Here is a 26,999-nt window from a genome sequence, read left to right on the forward strand (position 1 = left end):
AATAAACCTTCAATATAATGGATGTATTTTGACAGACAAGGCTAGAACCACTGCGTGAAGAGAATACGATATCTTAAGTAAATCAATTGTTTATTGGTTCAGTAAAGTGACACACAAAGGGATTCATACCATGGAGGGAAGGTACTGCATACACACTAGGGGATTCACATCATGGAGGGAAGGTTCCACATACACACCAGGGGATCCACATCAAGGAGGAAAGGTTCCACATACACACCAGGGGATTCACATGATGGGAGGAAGGTACCGCATACACACCAGGGGATTCACATCATGGAGGGAAGGTACCGCATACACACCAGGGGATCCACATCATGGAGGGAAGGTACCGCATACACACCAGGGGATCCACATCATTGAGGGAAGGTTCCACATACACACCAGGGGATTCACATGATGGGAGGAAGGTTCCACATTCACACCAGGGGATTCACACCCTGGAGGGAAGGTACCAGATACACACCAGGGGATTCTCACCCTGGAGGGAAGGTACCGCATACACACCAGGAAATTCACATCATGGAGGGAAGGTACCGCATACACACCAGGGGATTCAGATGATGGGAGGAAGGTTCCACATACACACCAGGGGATTCACACCCTGGAGGGAAGGTACAGCATACACACCAGGAAATTCACATCATGGAGGGAAGGTATCAATTTCTAGGGCAGAGTTGTGACATAATGAGGGGAGACTACTTTCTACTCCGTCTTTTTTTTCTGGTTTTTGATACTCTAATCTACCCGAGTTATCTCCCTTATCTTTAATGTATAGCGATGACATTAACAGAGAATATGACTCGGTTCCTACCAACTGAGGTATATGGCAACTCAGCCTATCCACACTTTATACCTGGACCCCTTATGCACGTGCTTGACCCCGATTAGGCCCTTAAATGTGACACAAGTAAACCAGACCCCACAGAGACAGTGCAGTGCTGTAGCAGACGGCAGATAAGATTTACACATAACAAACCGCTAGTCGAGATTAACATTACAATTATTTATTAACAATTAGAAATAACACATGTAGCAGAAAACATTTTGTAACAACATCTACAGGTATACTTGTCGTTTTAATGTGTCACTTAATTAAAAAAAAAAAATCAACACAAAGAGACTGAATATATTGAATCATACTTATGGCACTTAAGGAAAATAACGTGAAATGAACATATAACAAAGTCAACATTAAGCTTCCAGTGAAGATACAGATGAGAATTTCCCTTTCCACACAATAACTATAACCGACTGGGACTGTCTATCACTACATATCGTCTCTATTGATTCTCACGATTCCTGAAAATTAACACTTTCTTAGTTTTAGCAATCACATCATTTTAACTAGTTTTTAAACCACTAAGTAGACTCCTTGATAATTATCTTTTGCATGTTGATATTGGTCAGCACGCTTTGGACACAGAAAAATTGTTTGGAAGATAACTATCAACTTACTCTGCAGATATTACACAAACAAATCATTAACGGTCCTGATCGACAACCTTTAACTTTTCTGATATTTTGTTAATTTATTGAGTATTGCTAATTAAAATTTTATGTATTGTTGATTCAAATATTTCGTGTTGGTTGAAGGTCAATGCCGCCCATAACAGTATACTATAAATGCCTCGTTTTTAAGCAGTTAGGCTTGTCTTCCTGCCTCAACAAAATAGGATGCAAATTCAATAGGAATTCGGAGACAGGCGAGGACCACCTCGTCCAGACATTGTTTACCTTTTAAGTGCATTGTGGTATTATGTTATTATGTTAATGATTTATTTTTAAATAATTTCAATTACTTGGCTATTGTGAATTTTTAGATTGTGATATCTTTATTAAACTGTAACATGTAATTCAAAATCATGAGGTAATGACAAAGTAACTTGTTTTGAGAGTGATATGTTGTTTATAAACATTGCTTACCTTCCACGTAACACTCAGGGTCAGTAATGAGGACGGGGTGTACGGGTATCATTTTTAATATACAAACTCAGTGTTGCAGATCCAAAAATGAATTAAACTGCATCTAGTCGTCAGTAATACTAGGAGCTTAAAGTGTTTATACAAATGTACCTGTCAGATGACGGAGGCCGAAAAAAAAAGTAAAAAATAAAAATCTGATTTCAAAAGAACGTCAAATAAACATGTATATGTATATTTCACACCAGGACTGGTGGGAACTAAAACCCGACATACAGGCTAAAATCAGGATTTATATTGGGTGAAATCAACCAAGAGTGACAGGTACTCATGTGATGAAGAGAAATTGGGACGCAAACTTGTTGCTGATGATCTATTTCACAAATAAATACACTGTCATTGTGTCTATGCAGTAAAACAACTATTGAAGGCCCGGTCACACCATTCCAAACAGGCTATGCGGGCTTTGTGCGTATAAGGATTTTGCTGCACACAAGGATATTTCTGCAGGCGAGTCGATGTTTTGGCGACTTTCGCGTGGTGCTTGCATGTGGTCCGTGTGAGATGCTTGACATATGCATAGATGATGCATGAGAGCATAATACACGGGTATATTAGTCTAGGCCACGTGCGGGCACGAGAGCATTTAGGTATTAAGCGAAGAGGGCATTATTTCTCACCCAGTCTACATTGGAAAATCAAATCCCTGTTTCCTTACAACAAAATATACAACAGATAGAATTCCTCTGATGAAACGGCCGAGTTTCCGAGTAATAGTTATTGGAGTATTATCTAGGCACCATTTTGACATGATGACAGTTAGTAAAATACTGTTTGGTGAAAACCAAGAAGAAAAAAGAGTTCAGCTCCTATCTCTTGATATTGTGTATATGGATAATGTCTTTTTGGCAGACACTATTTTTACATCAGGCCTTTTGTTTTTCTCATCACCGTTATATGTATCCCATAAGTTGAAATCATTTCTCCGACTTTGTTCCCAGTTTGAAATCCGTCTGAGTGGCAGACAAATTAAGCCTCCTAGTACAATAGTGATGCCACCGAAGTAGAATGCCACATTGTAGTTGCCGCTGATGTCCGACAACGCTCCTGAAATAGAAAACAGAATGAAGTTATCATTATCACTCTGAATCTTGTCATGTATCAGACTTCATTTCCAAACATCACAAATAATAAATTTGTCAACGAAACGTCATGAATACGAAAAAAATGGCAAATGTGACGTCGTGATTCTATTCGCTGCACGCAAATACACTTCTAGGAATTGAAACCATCACGCTCATCACACATCGTACTACAACATGTGGATTATAACATACATTTAGGAACCATCACACATCGTACTACAACATGTGGATTATAACATACATTTAGGAACCATCACACATCGTACTACAACATGTGGATTATAACATACATTTAGGAACCATCACACATCGTACTACAACATGTGGATTATAACATACACTTAGGGACCATCACACATCGTACTACAACATGTGGATTATAACATACATTTAGAGACCATCACACATCGTACTACAACATGTGGATTATAACATACATTTAGAGAACATCACACATCGTACTACAACATGTGGATTATAACATACACTTAGGGACCATCACACATCGTACTACAACATGTGGATTATAACATACATTTAGAGACCATCACACATCGTATTACAACATGTGGATTATAACATACATTTAGGGACCATCACACATCGTACTACAATATGTGTATTATAACATACATTTAGGGACCATCACTCATCGTACTACAACATGTGGATTATAACATACAGTTAGGGACCATCACACATCTTACTACAACATGTGGATTATAACGTACAGTTAGGGACCATCACACATGGTACTACAACATGTGGATTATAACATACATTTAGGGACCATCACACATCTTACTACAACATGTGGATTATAACATACATTTAGGGACCATCACACATCGTACTACAACATGTGGATTATAACATACATTTAGGGACCATCACACATCGTACTACAACATGTGGATTATAACATACATTTAGGGACCATCACACATCGTACTACAACATGTGGATTATAACATACATTTAGTGACCATCACACATCGTACTACAACATGTGGATTATAACATACATTTAGGGATCATCAAACATCATACTACAACATGTGGATTATAACATACATTTAAAGAACATCACACATCGTACTACAACATGTGAATTATAACATACATTTAGAGAACATCACACATCGTACTACAACATGTGGATTATAACATACATTCAGAGACCATCAAACATCGTACTACAACATGTGGATGGATTATAACATACATTTAAGGACCATCACTCATCGTACTACAACATGTGGATTATAACATACAGTAAGGGACCATCACACATCGTACTACAACATGTGGATTATAACATACATTTAGTGACCATCACACATCGTACTACAACATGTGGATTATAACATACATTTAGGGACAATCATACATCGTACTATAACATGTGTATTATAACATACAGTTAGGGACCATCACACATCTTACTACAACATGTGGATTATAACATACATTTAGGGACCATCACACATCGTACTAAAACATTAGGATTATAACATACATTTAGAAACCATCACACATCGTACTACAATATGTGGATTATAACATACATTTAGGGACCATCACACACCGTACTACAACATGTAGATTATAACATACATTTAGAGAACATCACACATCGTACTACAACATGTGGATTATAACATACAGTTAGGGACCATCACACATCGTACTACAATATGTGGATTATAACATACATTTAGGAACCATCACACATGGTACTACAACATGTGGATTATAACATACATTTAGAGAACATCACACATCGTACTACAACATGTGGATTATAACATACATTTAGAGAACATCACACATCGTACTACAACATGTGGATTATAACATACATTTAGGGAACATTACACATCGTACTACAACATATGGATTATAACATACATTTAGGGACCATCACACATGGTACTACAACATGTGGATTATAACATACATTTAGGGAACATCACACATGGTACTACAACATGTGGATTATAACACACAGTTAGGGACCATCACACATCGTACTACAACATGTGGATTATAACATACAGTTAGGGACCATCACACATCGTACTACAACATGTGGATTATAACATACATTTAGGGAACATCACACATGGTACTACAACATGTGGATTATAACACACAGTTAGGGACCATCACACATCGTACTACAACATGTGGATTATAACATACATTTAGGGACCATCACTCACCGTACTACAACATGTGGATTATAACATACATTTAGAGAACATCACACATCGTACTACAACATGTGGACTATAACATACAGTAAGGGACCATCACACATCGTACTACAACATGTGGATTATAACAAACATTTAGGGACCATCACACATCGTACTAAAACATTAGGATTATAACATACATTTAGGAACCATCACACATCGTACTACAACATGTGGATTATAACATACATTTAGGGACCATCACACACCGTACTACAACATGTGGATTATAACATACATTTAGAGAACATCACACATCGTACTACAACATGTGGACTATAACATACAGTAAGGGACCATCACACATCGTACTACAATATGTGGATTATAACATACATTTAGGGACCATCATACATCGTACTACAACATGTGGATTATAACATACAGTAAGGGACCATCACACATCGTACTACAATATGTGTATTATAACATACATTTAGGGACCATCATACATCGTACTACAACATGTGGATTATAACATACATTTAGGGACCATCACACATCGTACTACAATATGTGGATTATAACATACATTTAGGAACCATCACACATCGTACTACAACATGTGGATTATAACATACATTTAGGGACCATCACACATCGTACTACAACATGTGGATTATAACATACATTTAGAGAACATCACACATCGTACTACAACATGTGGATTATAACATACATTTAGGGACCATCACACATGGTATTACAACATGTGGATTATAACATACATTTAGAGAACATCACACATCGTAATACAACATGTGGATTATAACATACATTTAGGGACCATCACACATGATATTACAACATGTGGATTATAACATACATTTAGAGAACATCAAACATCGTACTACAACATGTGGATTATAACATACATTTAGTGAACATCACACATCGTACTACAACATGTGGATTATAACATACATTTAGGGATCATCAAACATCATACTACAACATGTGGATTATAACATACATTTAAAGAACATCACACATCGTACTACAACATGTGAATTATAACATACATTTAGAGAACATCACACATCGTACTACAACATGTGGATTATAACATACATTCAGAGACCATCAAACATCGTACTACAACATGTGGATGGATTATAACATACATTTAAGGACCATCACTCATCGTACTACAACATGTGGATTATAACATACAGTAAGGGACCATCACACATCGTACTACAACATGTGGATTATAACATACATTTAGTGACCATCACACATCGTACTACAACATGTGGATTATAACATACATTTAGGGACAATCATACATCGTACTATAACATGTGTATTATAACATACAGTTAGGGACCATCACACATCTTACTACAACATGTGGATTATAACATACATTTAGGGACCATCACACATCGTACTAAAACATTAGGATTATAACATACATTTAGAAACCATCACACATCGTACTACAATATGTGGATTATAACATACATTTAGGGACCATCACACACCGTACTACAACATGTAGATTATAACATACATTTAGAGAACATCACACATCGTACTACAACATGTGGACTATAACATACAGTAAGGGACCATCACACATCGTACTACAATATGTGGATTATAACATACATTTAGGAACCATCACACATGGTACTACAACATGTGGATTATAACATACATTTAGAGAACATCACACATCGTACTACAACATGTGGATTATAACATACATTTAGAGAACATCACACATCGTACTACAACATGTGGATTATAACATACATTTAGGGAACATTACACATCGTACTACAACATATGGATTATAACATACATTTAGGGACCATCACACATGGTACTACAACATGTGGATTATAACATACATTTAGGGAACATCACACATGGTACTACAACATGTGGATTATAACACACAGTTAGGGACCATCACACATCGTAATACAACATGTGGATTATAACATACAGTTAGGGACCATCACACATCGTACTACAACATGTGGATTATAACATACATTTAGGGAACATCACACATGGTACTACAACATGTGGATTATAACACACAGTTAGGGACCATCACACATCGTACTACAACATGTGGATTATAACATACATTTAGGGACCATCACTCACCGTACTACAACATGTGGATTATAACATACATTTAGAGAACATCACACATCGTACTACAACATGTGGACTATAACATACAGTAAGGGACCATCACACATCGTACTACAACATGTGGATTATAACAAACATTTAGGGACCATCACACATCGTACTAAAACATTAGGATTATAACATACATTTAGGAACCATCACACATCGTACTACAACATGTGGATTATAACATACATTTAGGGACCATCACACACCGTACTACAACATGTGGATTATAACATACATTTAGAGAACATCACACATCGTACTACAACATGTGGACTATAACATACAGTAAGGGACCATCACACATCGTACTACAATATGTGGATTATAACATACATTTAGGGACCATCATACATCGTACTACAACATGTGGATTATAACATACAGTAAGGGACCATCACACATCGTACTACAATATGTGTATTATAACATACATTTAGGGACCATCATACATCGTACTACAACATGTGGATTATAACATACATTTAGGGACCATCACACATCGTACTACAATATGTGGATTATAACATACATTTAGGAACCATCACACATCGTACTACAACAGGTGGATTATAACACACATTTAGGGACCATCACACATCGTACTACAACATGTGGATTATAACATACATTTAGAGAACATCACACATCGTACTACAACATGTGGATTATAACATACATTTAGGGACCATCACACATGGTATTACAACATGTGGATTATAACATACATTTAGAGAACATCACACATCGTAATACAACATGTGGATTATAACATACATTTAGGGACCATCACACATGATATTACAACATGTGGATTATAACATACATTTAGAGAACATCAAACATCGTACTACAACATGTGGATTATAACATACATTTAGTGAACATCACACATCGTACTACAACATGTGGATTATAACATACATTTAGGGACCATCATACATCGTACTATAACATGTGGATTATAACATACAGTTAGGGACCATCACACATCGTACTACAACATGTGGATTATAACATACATTTAGAGAACATCACACATCGTACTACAACATGTGGATTATAACATACATTTAGGGACCATCACACATCGTACTACAACATGTGGATTATAACATACATTTAGGGACCATCACACATCGTACTACAATATGTGGATTATAACATACATTTAGGGACCATCACACACCGTACTACAACATGTAGATTATAACATACATTTAGAGAACATCACACATCGTACTACAACATGTGGACTATAACATACAGTAAGGGACCATCACACATCGTACTACAATATGTGGATTATAACATACATTTAGGAACCATCACACATGGTACTACAACATGTGGATTATAACATACATTTAGAGAACATCACACATCGTACTACAACATGTGGATTATAACATACATTTAGAGAACATCACACATCGTACTACAACATGTGGATTATAACATACATTTAGGGAACATTACACATCGTACTACAACATATGGATTATAACATACATTTAGGGACCATCACACATCGTAATACAACATGTGGATTATAACATACAGTTAGGGACCATCACACATCGTACTACAACATGTGGATTATAACATACATTTAGGGAACATCACACATGGTACTACAACATGTGGATTATAACATACAGTTAGGGACCATCACACATCGTACTACAACATGTGGATTATAACATACATTTAGGGACCATCACACACCGTACTACAACATGTGGATTATAACATACATTTAGAGAACATCACACATCGTACTACAACATGTGGATTATAACATACATTTAGGGACCATCACACATCGTACTACAACATGTGGATTATAACATACATTTAGGGACCATCACACATCGTACTACAATATGTGGATTATAACATACATTTAGGGACCATCACACACCGTACTACAACATGTAGATTATAACATACAATTAGAGAACATCACACATCGTACTACAACATGTGGACTATAACATACAGTAAGGGACCATCACACATCGTACTACAATATGTGGATTATAACATACATTTAGGAACCATCACACATGGTACTACAACATGTGGATTATAACATACATTTAGAGAACATCACACATCGTACTACAACATGTGGATTATAACATACATTAAGAGACCATCACACATCGTACTACAACATGTGGATTATAACATACATTTAGGGAACATTACACATCGTACTACAACATATGGATTATAACATACATTTAGGGACCATCACACATCGTAATACAACATGTGGATTATAACATACAGTTAGGGACCATCACACATCGTACTACAACATGTGGATTATAACATACATTTAGGGAACATCACACATGGTACTACAACATGTGGATTATAACACACAGTTAGGGACCATCACACATCGTACTACAACATGTGGATTATAACATACATTTAGGGACCATCACACACCGTACTACAACATGTGGATTATAACATACATTTAGAGAACATCACACATCGTACTACAACATGTGGACTATAACATACAGTAAGGGACCATCACACATCGTACTACAACATGTGGATTATAACAAACATTTAGGGACCATCACACATCGTACTAAAACATTAGGATTATAACATACATTTAGGAACCATCACACATCGTACTACAACATGTGGATTATAACATACATTTAGGGACCATCACACACCGTACTACAACATGTGGATTATAACATACATTTAGAGAACATCACACATCGTACTACAACATGTGGACTATAACATACAGTAAGGGACCATCACACATCGTACTACAACATGTGGATTATAACATACATTTAGAGAACATCACACATCGTACTACAACATGTGGATTATAACATACATTTAGGGACCATCACACATGGTATTACAACATGTGGATTATAACATACATTTAGAGAACATCACACATCGTAATACAACATGTGGATTATAACATACATTTAGGGACCATCACACATGATATTACAACATGTGGATTATAACATACATTTAGAGAACATCAAACATCGTACTACAACATGTGGATTATAACATACATTTAGTGAACATCACACATCGTACTACAACATGTGGATTATAACATACATTTAGGGATCATCAAACATCATACTACAACATGTGGATTATAACATACATTTAAAGAACATCACACATCGTACTACAACATGTGAATTATAACATACATTTAGAGAACATCACACATCGTACTACAACATGTGGATTATAACATACATTCAGAGACCATCAAACATCGTACTACAACATGTGGATGGATTATAACATACATTTAAGGACCATCACTCATCGTACTACAACATGTGGATTATAACATACAGTAAGGGACCATCACACATCGTACTACAACATGTGGATTATAACATACATTTAGTGACCATCACACATCGTACTACAACATGTGGATTATAACATACATTTAGGGACAATCATACATCGTACTATAACATGTGTATTATAACATACAGTTAGGGACCATCACACATCTTACTACAACATGTGGATTATAACATACATTTAGGGACCATCACACATCGTACTAAAACATTAGGATTATAACATACATTTAGAAACCATCACACATCGTACTACAATATGTGGATTATAACATACATTTAGGGACCATCACACACCGTACTACAACATGTAGATTATAACATACATTTAGAGAACATCACACATCGTACTACAACATGTGGACTATAACATACAGTAAGGGACCATCACACATCGTACTACAATATGTGGATTATAACATACATTTAGGAACCATCACACATGGTACTACAACATGTGGATTATAACATACATTTAGAGAACATCACACATCGTACTACAACATGTGGATTATAACATACATTTAGAGAACATCACACATCGTACTACAACATGTGGATTATAACATACATTTAGGGAACATTACACATCGTACTACAACATATGGATTATAACATACATTTAGGGACCATCACACATGGTACTACAACATGTGGATTATAACATACATTTAGGGAACATCACACATGGTACTACAACATGTGGATTATAACACACAGTTAGGGACCATCACACATCGTAATACAACATGTGGATTATAACATACAGTTAGGGACCATCACACATCGTACTACAACATGTGGATTATAACATACATTTAGGGAACATCACACATGGTACTACAACATGTGGATTATAACACACAGTTAGGGACCATCACACATCGTACTACAACATGTGGATTATAACATACATTTAGGGACCATCACTCACCGTACTACAACATGTGGATTATAACATACATTTAGAGAACATCACACATCGTACTACAACATGTGGACTATAACATACAGTAAGGGACCATCACACATCGTACTACAACATGTGGATTATAACATACATTTAGGGACCATCACACATCGTACTAAAACATTAGGATTATAACATACATTTAGGAACCATCACACATCGTACTACAACATGTGGATTATAACATACATTTAGGGACCATCACACACCGTACTACAACATGTGGATTATAACATACATTTAGAGAACATCACACATCGTACTACAACATGTGGACTATAACATACAGTAAGGGACCATCACACATCGTACTACAATATGTGGATTATAACATACATTTAGGGACCATCATACATCGTACTACAACATGTGGATTATAACATACAGTAAGGGACCATCACACATCGTACTACAATATGTGTATTATAACATACATTTAGGGACAGTCATATATCTTACTACAACATGTGGATTATAACATACATTTAGGGACCATCACACATCGTACTACAATATGTGGATTATAACATACATTTAGGAACCATCACACATCGTACTACAACATGTGGATTATAACACACATTTAGGGACCATCACACATCGTACTACAACATGTGGATTATAACATACATTTAGAGAACATCACACATCGTACTACAACATGTGGATTATAACATACATTTAGGGACCATCACACATGGTATTACAACATGTGGATTATAACATACATTTAGAGAACATCACACATCGTAATACAACATGTGGATTATAACATACATTTAGGGACCATCACACATGATATTACAACATGTGGATTATAACATACATTTAGAGAACATCAAACATCGTACTACAACATGTGGATTATAACATACATTTAGTGAACATCACACATCGTACTACAACATGTGGATTATAACATACATTTAGGGACCATCATACATCGTACTATAACATGTGGATTATAACATACAGTTAGGGACCATCACACATCGTACTACAACATGTGGATTATAACATACATTTAGAGAACATCACACATCGTACTACAACATGTGGATTATAACATACATTTAGGGACCATCACACATCGTACTACAACATGTGGATTATAACATACATTTAGGGACCATCACACATCGTACTACAATATGTGGATTATAACATACATTTAGGGACCATCACACACCGTACTACAACATGTAGATTATAACATACATTTAGAGAACATCACACATCGTACTACAACATGTGGACTATAACATACAGTAAGGGACCATCACACATCGTACTACAATATGTGGATTATAACATACATTTAGGAACCATCACACATGGTACTACAACATGTGGATTATAACATACATTTAGAGAACATCACACATCGTACTACAACATGTGGATTATAACATACATTTAGAGAACATCACACATCGTACTACAACATGTGGATTATAACATACATTTAGGGAACATTACACATCGTACTACAACATATGGATTATAACATACATTTAGGGACCATCACACATCGTAATACAACATGTGGATTATAACATACAGTTAGGGACCATCACACATCGTACTACAACATGTGGATTATAACATACATTTAGGGAACATCACACATGGTACTACAACATGTGGATTATAACACACAGTTAGGGACCATCACACATCGTACTACAACATGTGGATTATAACATACATTTAGGGACCATCACACACCGTACTACAACATGTGGATTATAACATACATTTAGAGAACATCACACATCGTACTACAACATGTGGATTATAACATACATTTAGGGACCATCACACATCGTACTACAACATGTGGATTATAACATACATTTAGGGACCATCACACATCGTACTACAATATGTGGATTATAACATACATTTAGGGACCATCACACACCGTACTACAACATGTAGATTATAACATACAATTAGAGAACATCACACATCGTACTACAACATGTGGACTATAACATACAGTAAGGGACCATCACACATCGTACTACAATATGTGGATTATAACATACATTTAGGAACCATCACACATGGTACTACAACATGTGGATTATAACATACATTTAGAGAACATCACACATCGTACTACAACATGTGGATTATAACATACATTTAGAGAACATCACACATCGTACTACAACATGTGGATTATAACATACATTTAGGGAACATTACACATCGTACTACAACATATGGATTATAACATACATTTAGGGACCATCACACATCGTAATACAACATGTGGATTATAACATACAGTTAGGGACCATCACACATCGTACTACAACATGTGGATTATAACATACATTTAGGGAACATCACACATGGTACTACAACATGTGGATTATAACACACAGTTAGGGACCATCACACATCGTACTACAACATGTGGATTATAACATACATTTAGGGACCATCACACACCGTACTACAACATGTGGATTATAACATACATTTAGAGAACATCACACATCGTACTACAACATGTGGACTATAACATACAGTAAGGGACCATCACACATCGTACTACAACATGTGGATTATAACAAACATTTAGGGACCATCACACATCGTACTAAAACATTAGGATTATAACATACATTTAGGAACCATCACACATCGTACTACAACATGTGGATTATAACATACATTTAGGGACCATCACACACCGTACTACAACATGTGGATTATAACATACATTTAGAGAACATCACACATCGTACTACAACATGTGGACTATAACATACAGTAAGGGACCATCACACATCGTACTACAATATGTGTATTATAACATACATTTAGGGACCATCATACATCGTACTACAACATGTGGATTATAACATACATTTAGGGACCATCACACATCGTACTACAACATGTGGATTATAACATACATTTAGAGAACATCACACATCGTACTACAACATGTGGATTATAACATACATTTAGGGACCATCACACATGGTATTACAACATGTGGATTATAACATACATTTAGAGAACATCACACATCGTAATGCAACATGTGGATTATAACATACATTTAGGGACCATCACACATGGTATTACAACATGTGGATTATAACATACATTTAGAGAACATCAAACATCGTACTACAACATGTGGATTATAACATACATTTAGTGAACATCACACATCTTACTACAACATGTGGATTATAACATACATTTAGGGAACATCACACATGGTACTACAACATGTGGATTATAACACACAGTTAGGGACCATCACACATCGTACTACAACATGTGGATTATAACATACATTTAGGGACCATCACACACCGTACTACAACATGTGGATTATAACATACATTTAGAGAACATCACACATCGTACTACAACATGTGGATTATAACATACATTTAGGGACCATCACACATCGTACTACAACATGTGGATTATAACATACATTTAGGGACCATCACACATCGTACTACAATATGTGGATTATAACATACATTTAGGGACCATCACACACCGTACTACAACATGTAGATTATAACATACAATTAGAGAACATCACACATCGTACTACAACATGTGGACTATAACATACAGTAAGGGACCATCACACATCGTACTACAATATGTGGATTATAACATACATTTAGGAACCATCACACATGGTACTACAACATGTGGATTATAACATACATTTAGAGAACATCACACATCGTACTACAACATGTGGATTATAACATACATTTAGAGAACATCACACATCGTACTACAACATGTGGATTATAACATACATTTAGGGAACATTACACATCGTACTACAACATATGGATTATAACATACATTTAGGGACCATCACACATCGTAATACAACATGTGGATTATAACATACAGTTAGGGACCATCACACATCGTACTACAACATGTGGATTATAACATACATTTAGGGAACATCACACATGGTACTACAACATGTGGATTATAACACACAGTTAGGGACCATCACACATCGTACTACAACATGTGGATTATAACATACATTTAGGGACCATCACACACCGTACTACAACATGTGGATTATAACATACATTTAGAGAACATCACACATCGTACTACAACATGTGGACTATAACATACAGTAAGGGACCATCACACATCGTACTACAACATGTGGATTATAACAAACATTTAGGGACCATCACACATCGTACTAAAACATTAGGATTATAACATACATTTAGGAACCATCACACATCGTACTACAACATGTGGATTATAACATACATTTAGGGACCATCACACACCGTACTACAACATGTGGATTATAACATACATTTAGAGAACATCACACATCGTACTACAACATGTGGACTATAACATACAGTAAGGGACCATCACACATCGTACTACAATATGTGTATTATAACATACATTTAGGGACCATCATACATCGTACTACAACATGTGGATTATAACATACATTTAGGGACCATCACACATCGTACTACAATATGTGGATTATAACATACATTTAGGAACCATCACACATCGTACTACAACAGGTGGATTATAACACACATTTAGGGACCATCACACATCGTACTACAACATGTGGATTATAACATACATTTAGAGAACATCACACATCGTACTACAACATGTGGATTATAACATACATTTAGGGACCATCACACATGGTATTACAACATGTGGATTATAACATACATTTAGAGAACATCACACATCGTAATGCAACATGTGGATTATAACATACATTTAGGGACCATCACACATGGTATTACAACATGTGGATTATAACATACATTTAGAGAACATCAAACATCGTACTACAACATGTGGATTATAACATACATTTAGTGAACATCACACATCTTACTACAACATGTGGATTATAACATACATTTAGGGACCATCATACATCGTACTATAACATGTGGATTATAACATACAGTTAGGGACCATCACACATCGTACTACAACATGTGGATTATAACATACATTTAGAGAACATCACACATCGTACTACAACATGTGGATTATAACATACATTTAGGGACCATCACACATCGTACTACAACATATGGATTATAACATACATTTAGAGACCATCACACATCGTACTACAACATGTGGATTATAACATACATTTAGGAACCATCACACATCGTACTACAACATGTGGATTATAACATACATTAAGAGACCATCACACATCGTACTACAAAATGTAGATTATAACATACATTTAGGGAACATCACACATGGTACTACAACATGTGGATTATAACATACAGTTAGGGACCATCACACATCGTACTACAACATGTGGATTATAACATACATTTAGGGAACATCACACATGGTACTACAACATGTGGATTATAACATACAGTTAGGGAACATCACACATCGTACTACAACATGTGGATTATAACAAACATTTAGGGACCATCACACATCGTACTAAAACATTAGGATTATAACATACATTTAGGAACCATCACACATCGTACTACAACATGTGGATTATAACATACATTTAGGGACCATCACACACTGTACTACAACATGTGGATTATAACATACATTTAGAGAACATCACACATCGTACTACAACATGTGGACTATAACATACAGTAAGGGACCATCACACATCGTACTACAATATGTGTATTATAACATACATTTAGGGACCATCATACATCGTACTACAACATGTGGATTATAACATACATTTAGGGACCATCACACATCGTACTACAATATGTGGATTATAACATACATTTAGGAACCATCACACATCGTACTACAACAGGTGGATTATAACACACATTTAGGGACCATCACACATCGTACTACAACATGTGGATTATAACATACATTTAGAGAACATCACACATCGTACTACAACATGTGGATTATAACATACATTTAGGGACCATCACACATGGTATTACAACATGTGGATTATAACATACATTTAGAGAACATCACACATCGTAATACAACATGTGGATTATAACATACATTTAGGGACCATCACACATGGTATTACAACATGTGGATTATAACATACATTTAGAGAACATCAAACATCGTACTACAACATGTGGATTATAACATACATTTAGTGAACATCACACATCTTACTACAACATGTGGATTATAACATACATTTAGGGACCATCATACATCGTACTATAACATGTGGATTATAACATACAGTTAGGGACCATCACACATCGTACTACAACATGTGGATTATAACATACATTTAGAGAACATCACACATCGTACTACAACATGTGGATTATAACATACATTTAGGGACCATCACACATCGTACTACAACATATGGATTATAACATACATTTAGAGACCATCACACATCGTACTACAACATGTGGATTATAACATACATTTAGGAACCATCACACATCGTACTACAACATGTGGATTATAACATACATTAAGAGACCATCACACATCGTACTACAAAATGTAGATTATAACATACATTTAGGGAACATCACACATGGTACTACAACATGTGGATTATAACATACAGTTAGGGACCATCACACATCGTACTACAACATGTGGATTATAACATACATTTAGGGAACATCACACATGGTACTACAACATGTGGATTATAACATACAGTTAGGGAACATCACACATCGTACTACAAAATGTGGATTATAACATACATTTAGGGACCATCACACATAGTCCTACAACATGTGGATTATAACACATTTAGGGACCATCACGCACCGTACTACAACATGATGATTGTACCTGCTAAAGGTGACCCCACAAATGTCGACAAACCCATGCTGAGTCCGACCAATCCAAACGAACTGTTGAGTCTGTGTACACCCAATAATTCTGCCATCAGGATACTTCTGAGGAGAATGAAAACCGCTGCAATTAGAATGAAACGTCATTGCATCATTTAAATGCATAAAGCATAAAAAAACATATGATTGATTGAGAACTAGAATGGACTATTGTATATTAATATAAAATACCAAAAAGTAGCATAAATTTCAATATTGGAAAACAAAAAAAGGTTAGATAAATGTAATATGTTATGGAGAGAACTTTAATATAAGCTTAGCCTGATGTTCAATCCATTTGATTTCCAATAAAATATGTTGAAATGAAAAAGGTTATACATGTTCTTAAATGAAACTTTTGTTTGTTTGTTGTTGTTTACTGGTATGTTAACTGATTTGCTTTACAGATGTTTTAAATGATGCGCTGTCATGTTGAAATATTTGTTAAAAAAAGTGATGCTTAAATTAACATTTTGACAGTTTTTTTACTACGCTTCTTAAAAAAGTCAATTATCGTCATTCATTGGTCCTGAAGGTTCATCACCAAACTTCCAGTAAATATTACTTGCTATTGAAATTGTTTAAACAAACACCAGGGTGTTTGCGAGATTAGCTATGGTTTCATGTGTTTCTTTCGAAAATGAAATACTCTTGTATTCACAAAGGCCTACTTCCTCTTCCTAATAAACCAAACTGGTTGATTCGTTTACAGCGAGAATAAGAAGAAACTTTAAAAAAAATAATATCTATCTCAAAACAGGTAACAGGTACGAAATTATTTACAAAGGTACTCGTATACTTGAATTCTAAAAATGCATTTCTGATTTTATCTTTCAGTGTTGCAAACTCACTTACCCTATGTAACAACAAACCACTTCAGGGGTAGGTACACATGTCAAGAATTTTTGGTATTTATAATCAATGCTCAGGTAAAATATTGATAGCAGAACGTTTCAGACAAATGGATAAACAGCACATATAGTATGTCCTTGTATTGTAAAGGTGCAACGTAACCTGGAGTTTATTACGGGAACATTATACATTGTCAATATAATCTTACGTAACAACGGTTTTCAAAGCCTTTTTTGAAGCCAGTATGGTGTCTGCGGTCAAGCATGATGGTATTACAATAGGATTCACTGAGAGCGTTCCCTGGGCATATACAGCCAGGTTTGATTACCGTAGTCGCTTCGTAAAAAAACAGTCTAGTATATTGCCGAAAGAATTGCAACCGGATACTTAATGCGTGGATATTTTGAGTTTTTCTGGAATATTCTGGAGATTTCACGAAGGCTGATCCAGAAATGACTTCCTTCCATAGTCTCCAATATCGGTTCCTGATAGGTCGGTCGATATCCAAAGGATATTTCTAGAATTTTTATGATAATGACGAGGGCGAGTGAAATTAGTAGACGGGCCGAACGGTCATAACGTTCACGGTTCGCACCAACTTATTCTCGTTTTCAATTCAATTGTAGGCGTCTATATCCGATATTCCGTGTGGATGTTGGCGATGCCATCGAAAACTTTGACATAGATGTCATCGCCATTTCGCTTTGCCGCCATTGTTTACTATATCTCGCCTGAGAACAACAGTCCGACGTTGAAAAACAACTGTCGAATGTTTTCGCTTAACCAGTGGTAAATCGTTGGTCATACTTTTTCACCAGTTACACTTGACTTTGTTGCTTTTTTACAAAGAGAGAAAAGAACTTTACCCATTACTATGCCAAACACAACAGCATAGACGACAAGGACCGCAAATGTGGTGTAGAATGGTACAAAACACGTAGCCAGGCCGCCAATCAGTAGGGCAATATTGTTTATAATCAAACAGTTAGCCCATGGTTTGTCTGTGATGTAGCCAATCACAACACGTGCAATTGTGTTGGATACGCCCATAGCTGAAATCAAAAATGCCCCCTCCCCGGTCGACAGGTTGGCATCACTAGCCCAAACAGGAAGGAAATTCGAAGGGATGAAAAATCCTGCAACAAACGTCATAGCAGTATAAACGCTCTTTAAATTTTCAGATTTAACAATAATTTTTAAATGACTAACTGCTTTCTGATAGATTTTAATGAGCTACAATATCATATTTTGGTCTTTTCCGCAGCTTTACTAATCCGTCTTTCATAAACTTGTTAACTAATTGTTTTTATCTAATGAAGGTATTTATAATGCTATATATAATCATCAGAGTACAACTACGCTAACATTAACTACATATTGACTATTAACTAACGGAATTAAAAAATCGTGATACATATAATACATTGTGTCAATAATTATGTATATAACACAGTAACATAAATGACGAAGGAAGGCAATTTTATGACTCATAATCTTATGGCTCATAATCGCTTAACGTGGATAAGGCGCAGTGGTTTAAGCTGTGGGTATATCTGGTCAGGCGATAGGGTTCTGTAGATTGTAAACTCGATACCCTGTTAGGGCGCGAGTCATCAAAATGTCTTCCTTCCTCATTTGAGTTATATAATATCATACCAAACATGACGAGCAAACAGGAAGCTCCATACAACAACATAGTGGGACTTTTAAGAAGCGAAAAGTCAAACATGTCTTTCATTGATAAGCAAAACTGTCTAAAACATCCGCCGGGATTCTGAACGGTTCCGGTATCACACTTATCATACACATCCTTGATTTTTGCATCGTTTCGGTTCATATCCTTCCCTGGTGGCCTGAAGATAGCGGAAAAAACAACACCATTAAGAACTATGGCGGACATGATCCACGTTGCTCCCCTCCAGTTGTATGCTTCCAAAAGCAGCTTTGTGATTGGTGCAAATACAAAGGTGCCAACCCCGGCTCCACAAACAGCTATTCCCGTAGCTAAGGCTCGTCGTTTGTTAAAATATACACCAATGATCACAATCGAAGGTAGGTAAAGAATACCAAAACCAATTCCTACAAAAATGAAAAAGAAAACAGAAAAGAAGGGGATGAGATCAGACGCGAACACCAAAACAGAAACATGCCTGGATACAACTACGAAATTAATAACTTAATTATCCAAATGGAATGTATACGCAATTTCGCTTAAGGAGTATTTCAATGTCTTCGACATATTTTCAACTCTGTATAAAGGACTAGATAGGACACATACAGCCAGAAGATTGAAGGCTAATCAATTAGGACAACTGCACATTATTTCAATGTTTCTTTATTAATTAGGACAACTGCTAATTGTTTAATTATTTCTTCATTAATAAGGACAACTACATGTTGTTTAATTGTTTCTTTATTTACGACTACACATGTATTTGTTTGGGACAACATTATATCTTTCTTCATAAATAAGGGCGACTTTACCTTGTTGAATTGTGTTCTTTATCAGATAGGGTAATTACACATTGCTTAATTATTTATTCATTAATTAGGACAATTGTACATTGTTTAATCGTTTCTTTATTAAGACAACTACATATGATTTAATTGGGTTTTTTTTTCATTAATTACGACTGCACATTGTTTAATTGTTTTTTCATTGATAAGTATTACATTAATTGTTTCTTCGTATATAAGGGCAACTATACATTGTTTGATTTTATTATTAATTTATTAGGGTAACTACCTATTTTTTTTATTGTTTCATCATTTATTAGTTTAATTGCTTATAAATTGATTTATTCTAATAACCTAAATATTCAAATGAAGTGTATAAGGCATTCCGCTTTAGGAACATTTTAACTTCTTCATAAGATTTCCAACTCTATAAAACGGACAGGATATGACACATAAAACCACAACTGCACGTTTTTAATTGCTTACTTATTAATGAGGACTGCACATTTTTAATTGTGTCCTCAGTAATTAGGATAACTGCACATTTTTAATTGTTTCCTCATTAATTAAGACAACTACACGTTGTTAATTGTTTATTCGTTAATTAGGACATCTATACGTTGTAAATGGTTTATTCGTAAATTAAGGCTACACATTGTTTCTACATTATTTACAACTTTAAATCATTGAAAGTTTTTTTTTTTTTTTTTTTTTTTTTTAATTTTTATATCTTGTTAAAAGTTGTAATTAAGTAGTCTATTTTTATAGCACACACCTTTCCTGGTTATTTTTTACCAGAATTCATCCGTTTCCAGGCTCTTATACTGATTTCGAGGTCTCGATTAAATTAACGACGTGATATCAAAATTGTATTATAAATTTTCTTCTTTATAATCTGATCTCGTTTCTTTAAACCAGATAAAAAAATACATACCCCCTGCGATGCTGTAAAAGATAAGCATCACATTCAGGTTTGGGGAAAACGTGGAAAGGAAAAGTCCGACACTGGCAATCACTGTTCCAGTAGCGGCCACCTTTCTAATGTCATACTTGTTCACCAGTACACTGACCACAGGACCTAAATGGATATTCAGTAAATTATGTAACATTCACATATATATCATATATACACGATCTGAACTGACAAGAAATATGGCGTAAGGTATTGCGCAATTGTTTCCCTTTTGTTGCTACCGAAATTCTGTATTATGATTTTTCATCAATTTGCATTTCTTTCTTTTAAACTGTCAATCAAATGTGATTAATGTTACGTCCAATATCATTTCTCCATCTATTTCAATACCTCCTTTTCGCTCTGAGTTTGTTTAGTTTGATGCATTCGCCATTAATTTATCATTGTTTGAACCTTCAAAAGAATTTTTTTTGTTTGTGGTTTAAAACAAGCCAATTCAATATTTCAGCTCACCTGAAGTAAGACATGTTCCAACAAGTATCGAATGTAATAGTTGGGTCTTTCCTTTACTTTCTCCGAAATGTCTCAGAAATTCAGGGAAGAAAATTCCATACGTAAAAAAGATGCCGTCAATCAAAACGTTGATCATCAATGAGGAGAACGTGACCATCCATCCCCATCCGCCATCCGGTGCTTGAACAGGTGTTGGATGTTCATTGACCACGTCGGCTGAAGACGTTTTTCTCATCATTCCAGTCGGTACCTATAATCATATCAATACGTGAGAGGATCAATTGAATTCATTCGCTGATTGTTTTTAACACCGAGAAATGTAACCCTATTTTTCATTATCAATTTCAAAAGTAGTACAAAGTATCCCATAACCTTAGTGCAACGTAACTGTATTTCATATCGATATAACACAGGTGTATAGAATTCGCGATCCGTTGTTAAACTTCGTCAATACTGACAATAAATGTAATAGAAAAAAATAAGATAGACAAATATTTTAATCATCCATCTTTCTGACTGAAATAAACTCTCTAAATACTATGTAGCATCAGTGAAATATCGTCGGTACATTATCCAGTTGTTTACTCGGCCGAAGGTGATACCTAAATTATCATATCACCATGCTCAAACATCTAGTGGACGCTTGTAAATGAATCGGCCAAAAGAGAATTCCAAAATTACCATTTTGTGAACAGTCAGTTGTTGTTCATTTGTTACAGAATAGCACAAGGACAATAGCAAACGAATATACAACAGATTTTGATAGAGCCTTATCGGTATAATTTATTCTAGCAATGAAATGGGTTTTTTTTTAAATCAGGGAGATATATTTATCTTACTCGAATGGCTACGATGTAAACCGAGATCAAAAATTCGATATATTCCCCTGCCATGAGCCTTGAGAATCCAATAGTTTGGCCAAATTTGGTCAGAAGCATCATTTAGGGAAAGAGAACTAATTTTGCATAACTGGCGGGTGAGATCAATTTCGGTATGAAACATCATTATTGGGTGCAGTAGACTATGATTTATGAATAGAGGATAGGAGGTTTGAGGTTTAATTGGGTAAAATAATGATTTTTATATTCTATCCTCTTCTGTACGCATTTTGTTTATATTTGGTCTTCAGTATTGCGTGTAGAATACGTAAATGAATATTCCGACCTGAGTTAGAAATCTAAACAGAGGAGTTCATTTGGGTAAACAAGGTGAAAGTTTTTCACCAGAATTTTCTTTAAATCTTCCTTGGACCCACGAAGCTAAATCTAAGTTAAAGTGTTGACTTTCATGCATGGCAACAAGAGGCAGATCCCGAAATAGAAAAAATCCATTTAATGTATAGCTTGAATGAGACTCGCCGTTTTCATGTTTTCATTGCGATGATGTAGTAGACATTTTACCATTTCCGTCTGACTATACATTTTTGTATAGATATCATTTTTTTTCATGGCTAAATTTTGATTGATATCAATAGTGTCAATATATGCATATAATCAAGGATACTTTTTTGTACCTCAATGGATTATTGTATGCCACAGCGTCTTATAATCTAGTAAAATCGCCCATGTAATAATGTTGCATATATAACAAGTGTACTTAACTATGGCACGTGCTTAATTGGATGTGTCAGTCAGAGATAAATTGTGACGTTATGTTATGAATTAAAAAATACGCAACAAAATGCTTCCATTGATTTTTTCATCCACATTTTGAAAATGTGTGTTATTTGAGTGTAAAACGTATCTTAAATTAATTTTAATTTCAAATGAGATTTTATGAAACTATTCAGGTATATTTAATGTTTGCTTATATGATCTATGACTCATCTAATATGTATGTATCTGTTCTACGTTTGTTTACACCAATAAGCGTTTTTGGTAGATCCACACACATATTGTCCATACTTGTAGGTATATTTACAATACTCACCAGTCATTGGAATAACACAATATCCTGTGATCAACCACGACGTTTGGGAGTTCTAGTATCAATAAAGTCCGCTTGTTGTCAACACTACATAGGTAATAACCGAGTCAACTAGAGAGCACTGAAGTAAGGTATGCTGAAATAAACACCACGCTCCAGGTAGTACCCTGTACAGGCCGCGGGTAATGGAGCGAGTCCTGGCTCATGACCCTAACACGAGGCCCATAGGTCTTATATTTACCTCAGTTCTGAAATACATACTGAAAGTTGATGTTTTTGCTTTTAAATTAATACTAGTTTCCGTCATCCAAAGCATGTTACCGGCCCAATAGCATGGCTCGTGTCTCTTAGTTACCGAGAAGTTGTTTAAAGATACAACACATTTGACTCCTATTACATTTAAAGTAAATCAAAGTGAATAATAAAAACAAACAAACACACAAACAAACAGACAAACAAACGAACTTGGCAGCCAATTTACCTAGCATGTTACTTTTTCTAAGCATCATAATGGCGCGATCACTTGGCTCTCAATGTCTTGGTTATTGTGAAAGTAAAAAGTAAATTGTTTACGACGGAAGAAGGACAGCTAACGACGACAAAAGACAATCGCAATATGTCACTTGAGACTTCGCCTCAGGTGACCTAAAATCAAAATTGGTTTCCTTCCTTAAATACTGATCGTCCACCGGATACAAGTACTTTGGTCCTCACTAAACGATATCAATTAACCAGCAATACATTTTCTATTGTTTTATAAAGATAGGTTGTTGAGTATTATGACTTGAATGTGTCCGTCTTAAAGACATGTATAACATGTTTTACATAAACAAGGAATGAATTAGTGGATGTTTTTAGCCAGAATCAATCAACAAAAATGGAAAGTCTTGCATTACTGTATAGTTGTTAATTTTCACGGCACAGATATTTCGCGGTTTTCACAGTCGAATCTAATTCTGGTGCATTGAATTCCAAGGAATTAATATAATGTTGATAGAACTTGTTGGTGGGCATTAAATTCCGTGGAATTAATACTTTGTAGTGGATAGAACTTGTTTGTAGTTATTGAATTCCACGGAATTAATATTTGGCGGTTATCGGGCCTTATTCGTGAAAATTAAATCCCGCCAACATTTTTGCCACTATCCCCCCTGTCAGGTTTTAATTCGTATGAATAGAGGAACACAAATTCGTAATATCCTTGGTATTTAAGGTAACTGATTAAATTTGTATATAACACCTTAGAGGTTTCTGAGTTCGACATATCGAAGTTTTACTGTAATTGCAGCCATGTCGTATATTATCTTTACCTATATAATTACTGTACAAAACAATACGTGACTTTTATTCAATTGTATCATTTCACTTCGTCTTTACATTTAGAACATCACAAAAAGAAAAATGTTATACTTCATACATAATTACTAGTGTCGACGATATAACAGAAACACTGGTAAAAGTTTTGTATGATACCTGAGAGAAAGTGTCACGCTATATTTTGTAAAGGTTTGAAAATAATCAGTGCATAAAGTTTTTATTTGTTGTTAAACGGCCCCGTTCAACTTACTTTCCCATATTG

At 35.2% G+C, this 26,999-nt stretch overlaps 1 protein-coding gene across 2 annotated transcripts; it reads right to left on the reverse strand.

Moving 5' to 3' along the window:
* Nucleotides 1-1,005: 1,005 nt before the first annotated feature.
* Nucleotides 1,006-25,560, reverse strand: LOC117342542 (monocarboxylate transporter 14-like). 2 transcript variants are annotated; one of them, XM_033904721.1, is made up of 7 exons: nucleotides 25,424-25,560; nucleotides 23,495-23,744; nucleotides 23,003-23,146; nucleotides 21,268-21,690; nucleotides 20,478-20,747; nucleotides 18,719-18,844; nucleotides 1,006-3,048 (listed from the first exon to the last, which is right to left on the reverse strand). In XM_033904721.1, exons 2-7 carry the CDS (start codon nucleotides 23,730-23,732, stop codon nucleotides 2,804-2,806), a joined length of 1,446 nt encoding a protein of 481 aa, XP_033760612.1. In that variant the 5' UTR covers nucleotides 23,733-23,744; nucleotides 25,424-25,560; the 3' UTR covers nucleotides 1,006-2,803. The 2 variants fall into 2 exon arrangements, with proteins under 2 accessions (XP_033760612.1, XP_033760613.1); XM_033904722.1 differs by lacking the exon at nucleotides 20,478-20,747.
* Nucleotides 25,561-26,999: the final 1,439 nt, after the last annotated feature.

The sequence above is a fragment of the Pecten maximus genome, chromosome 14 (assembly GCF_902652985.1).
Source record: "Pecten maximus chromosome 14, xPecMax1.1, whole genome shotgun sequence".
In the NCBI taxonomy this organism is placed as follows: domain Eukaryota; kingdom Metazoa; phylum Mollusca; class Bivalvia; order Pectinida; family Pectinidae; genus Pecten; species Pecten maximus.

Coding starts and splice junctions, on each gene's coding strand:
- LOC117342542 (XM_033904721.1), bottom strand. CDS start 23,732: ATGATGAGAAAAACGTCTTCAGCCGACGTGGTCAATGAACATCCAACA. Junction 23,147..23,494: donor TGGAACATGTCTTACTTCAG/GTGAGCTGAAAT, acceptor ATATCCATTTAG/GTCCTGTGGTCAGTGTACTG. Junction 20,748..21,267: donor CTGTTTGCTCGTCATGTTTG/GTATGATATTAT, acceptor CGTTTGTTGCAG/GATTTTTCATCCCTTCGAAT.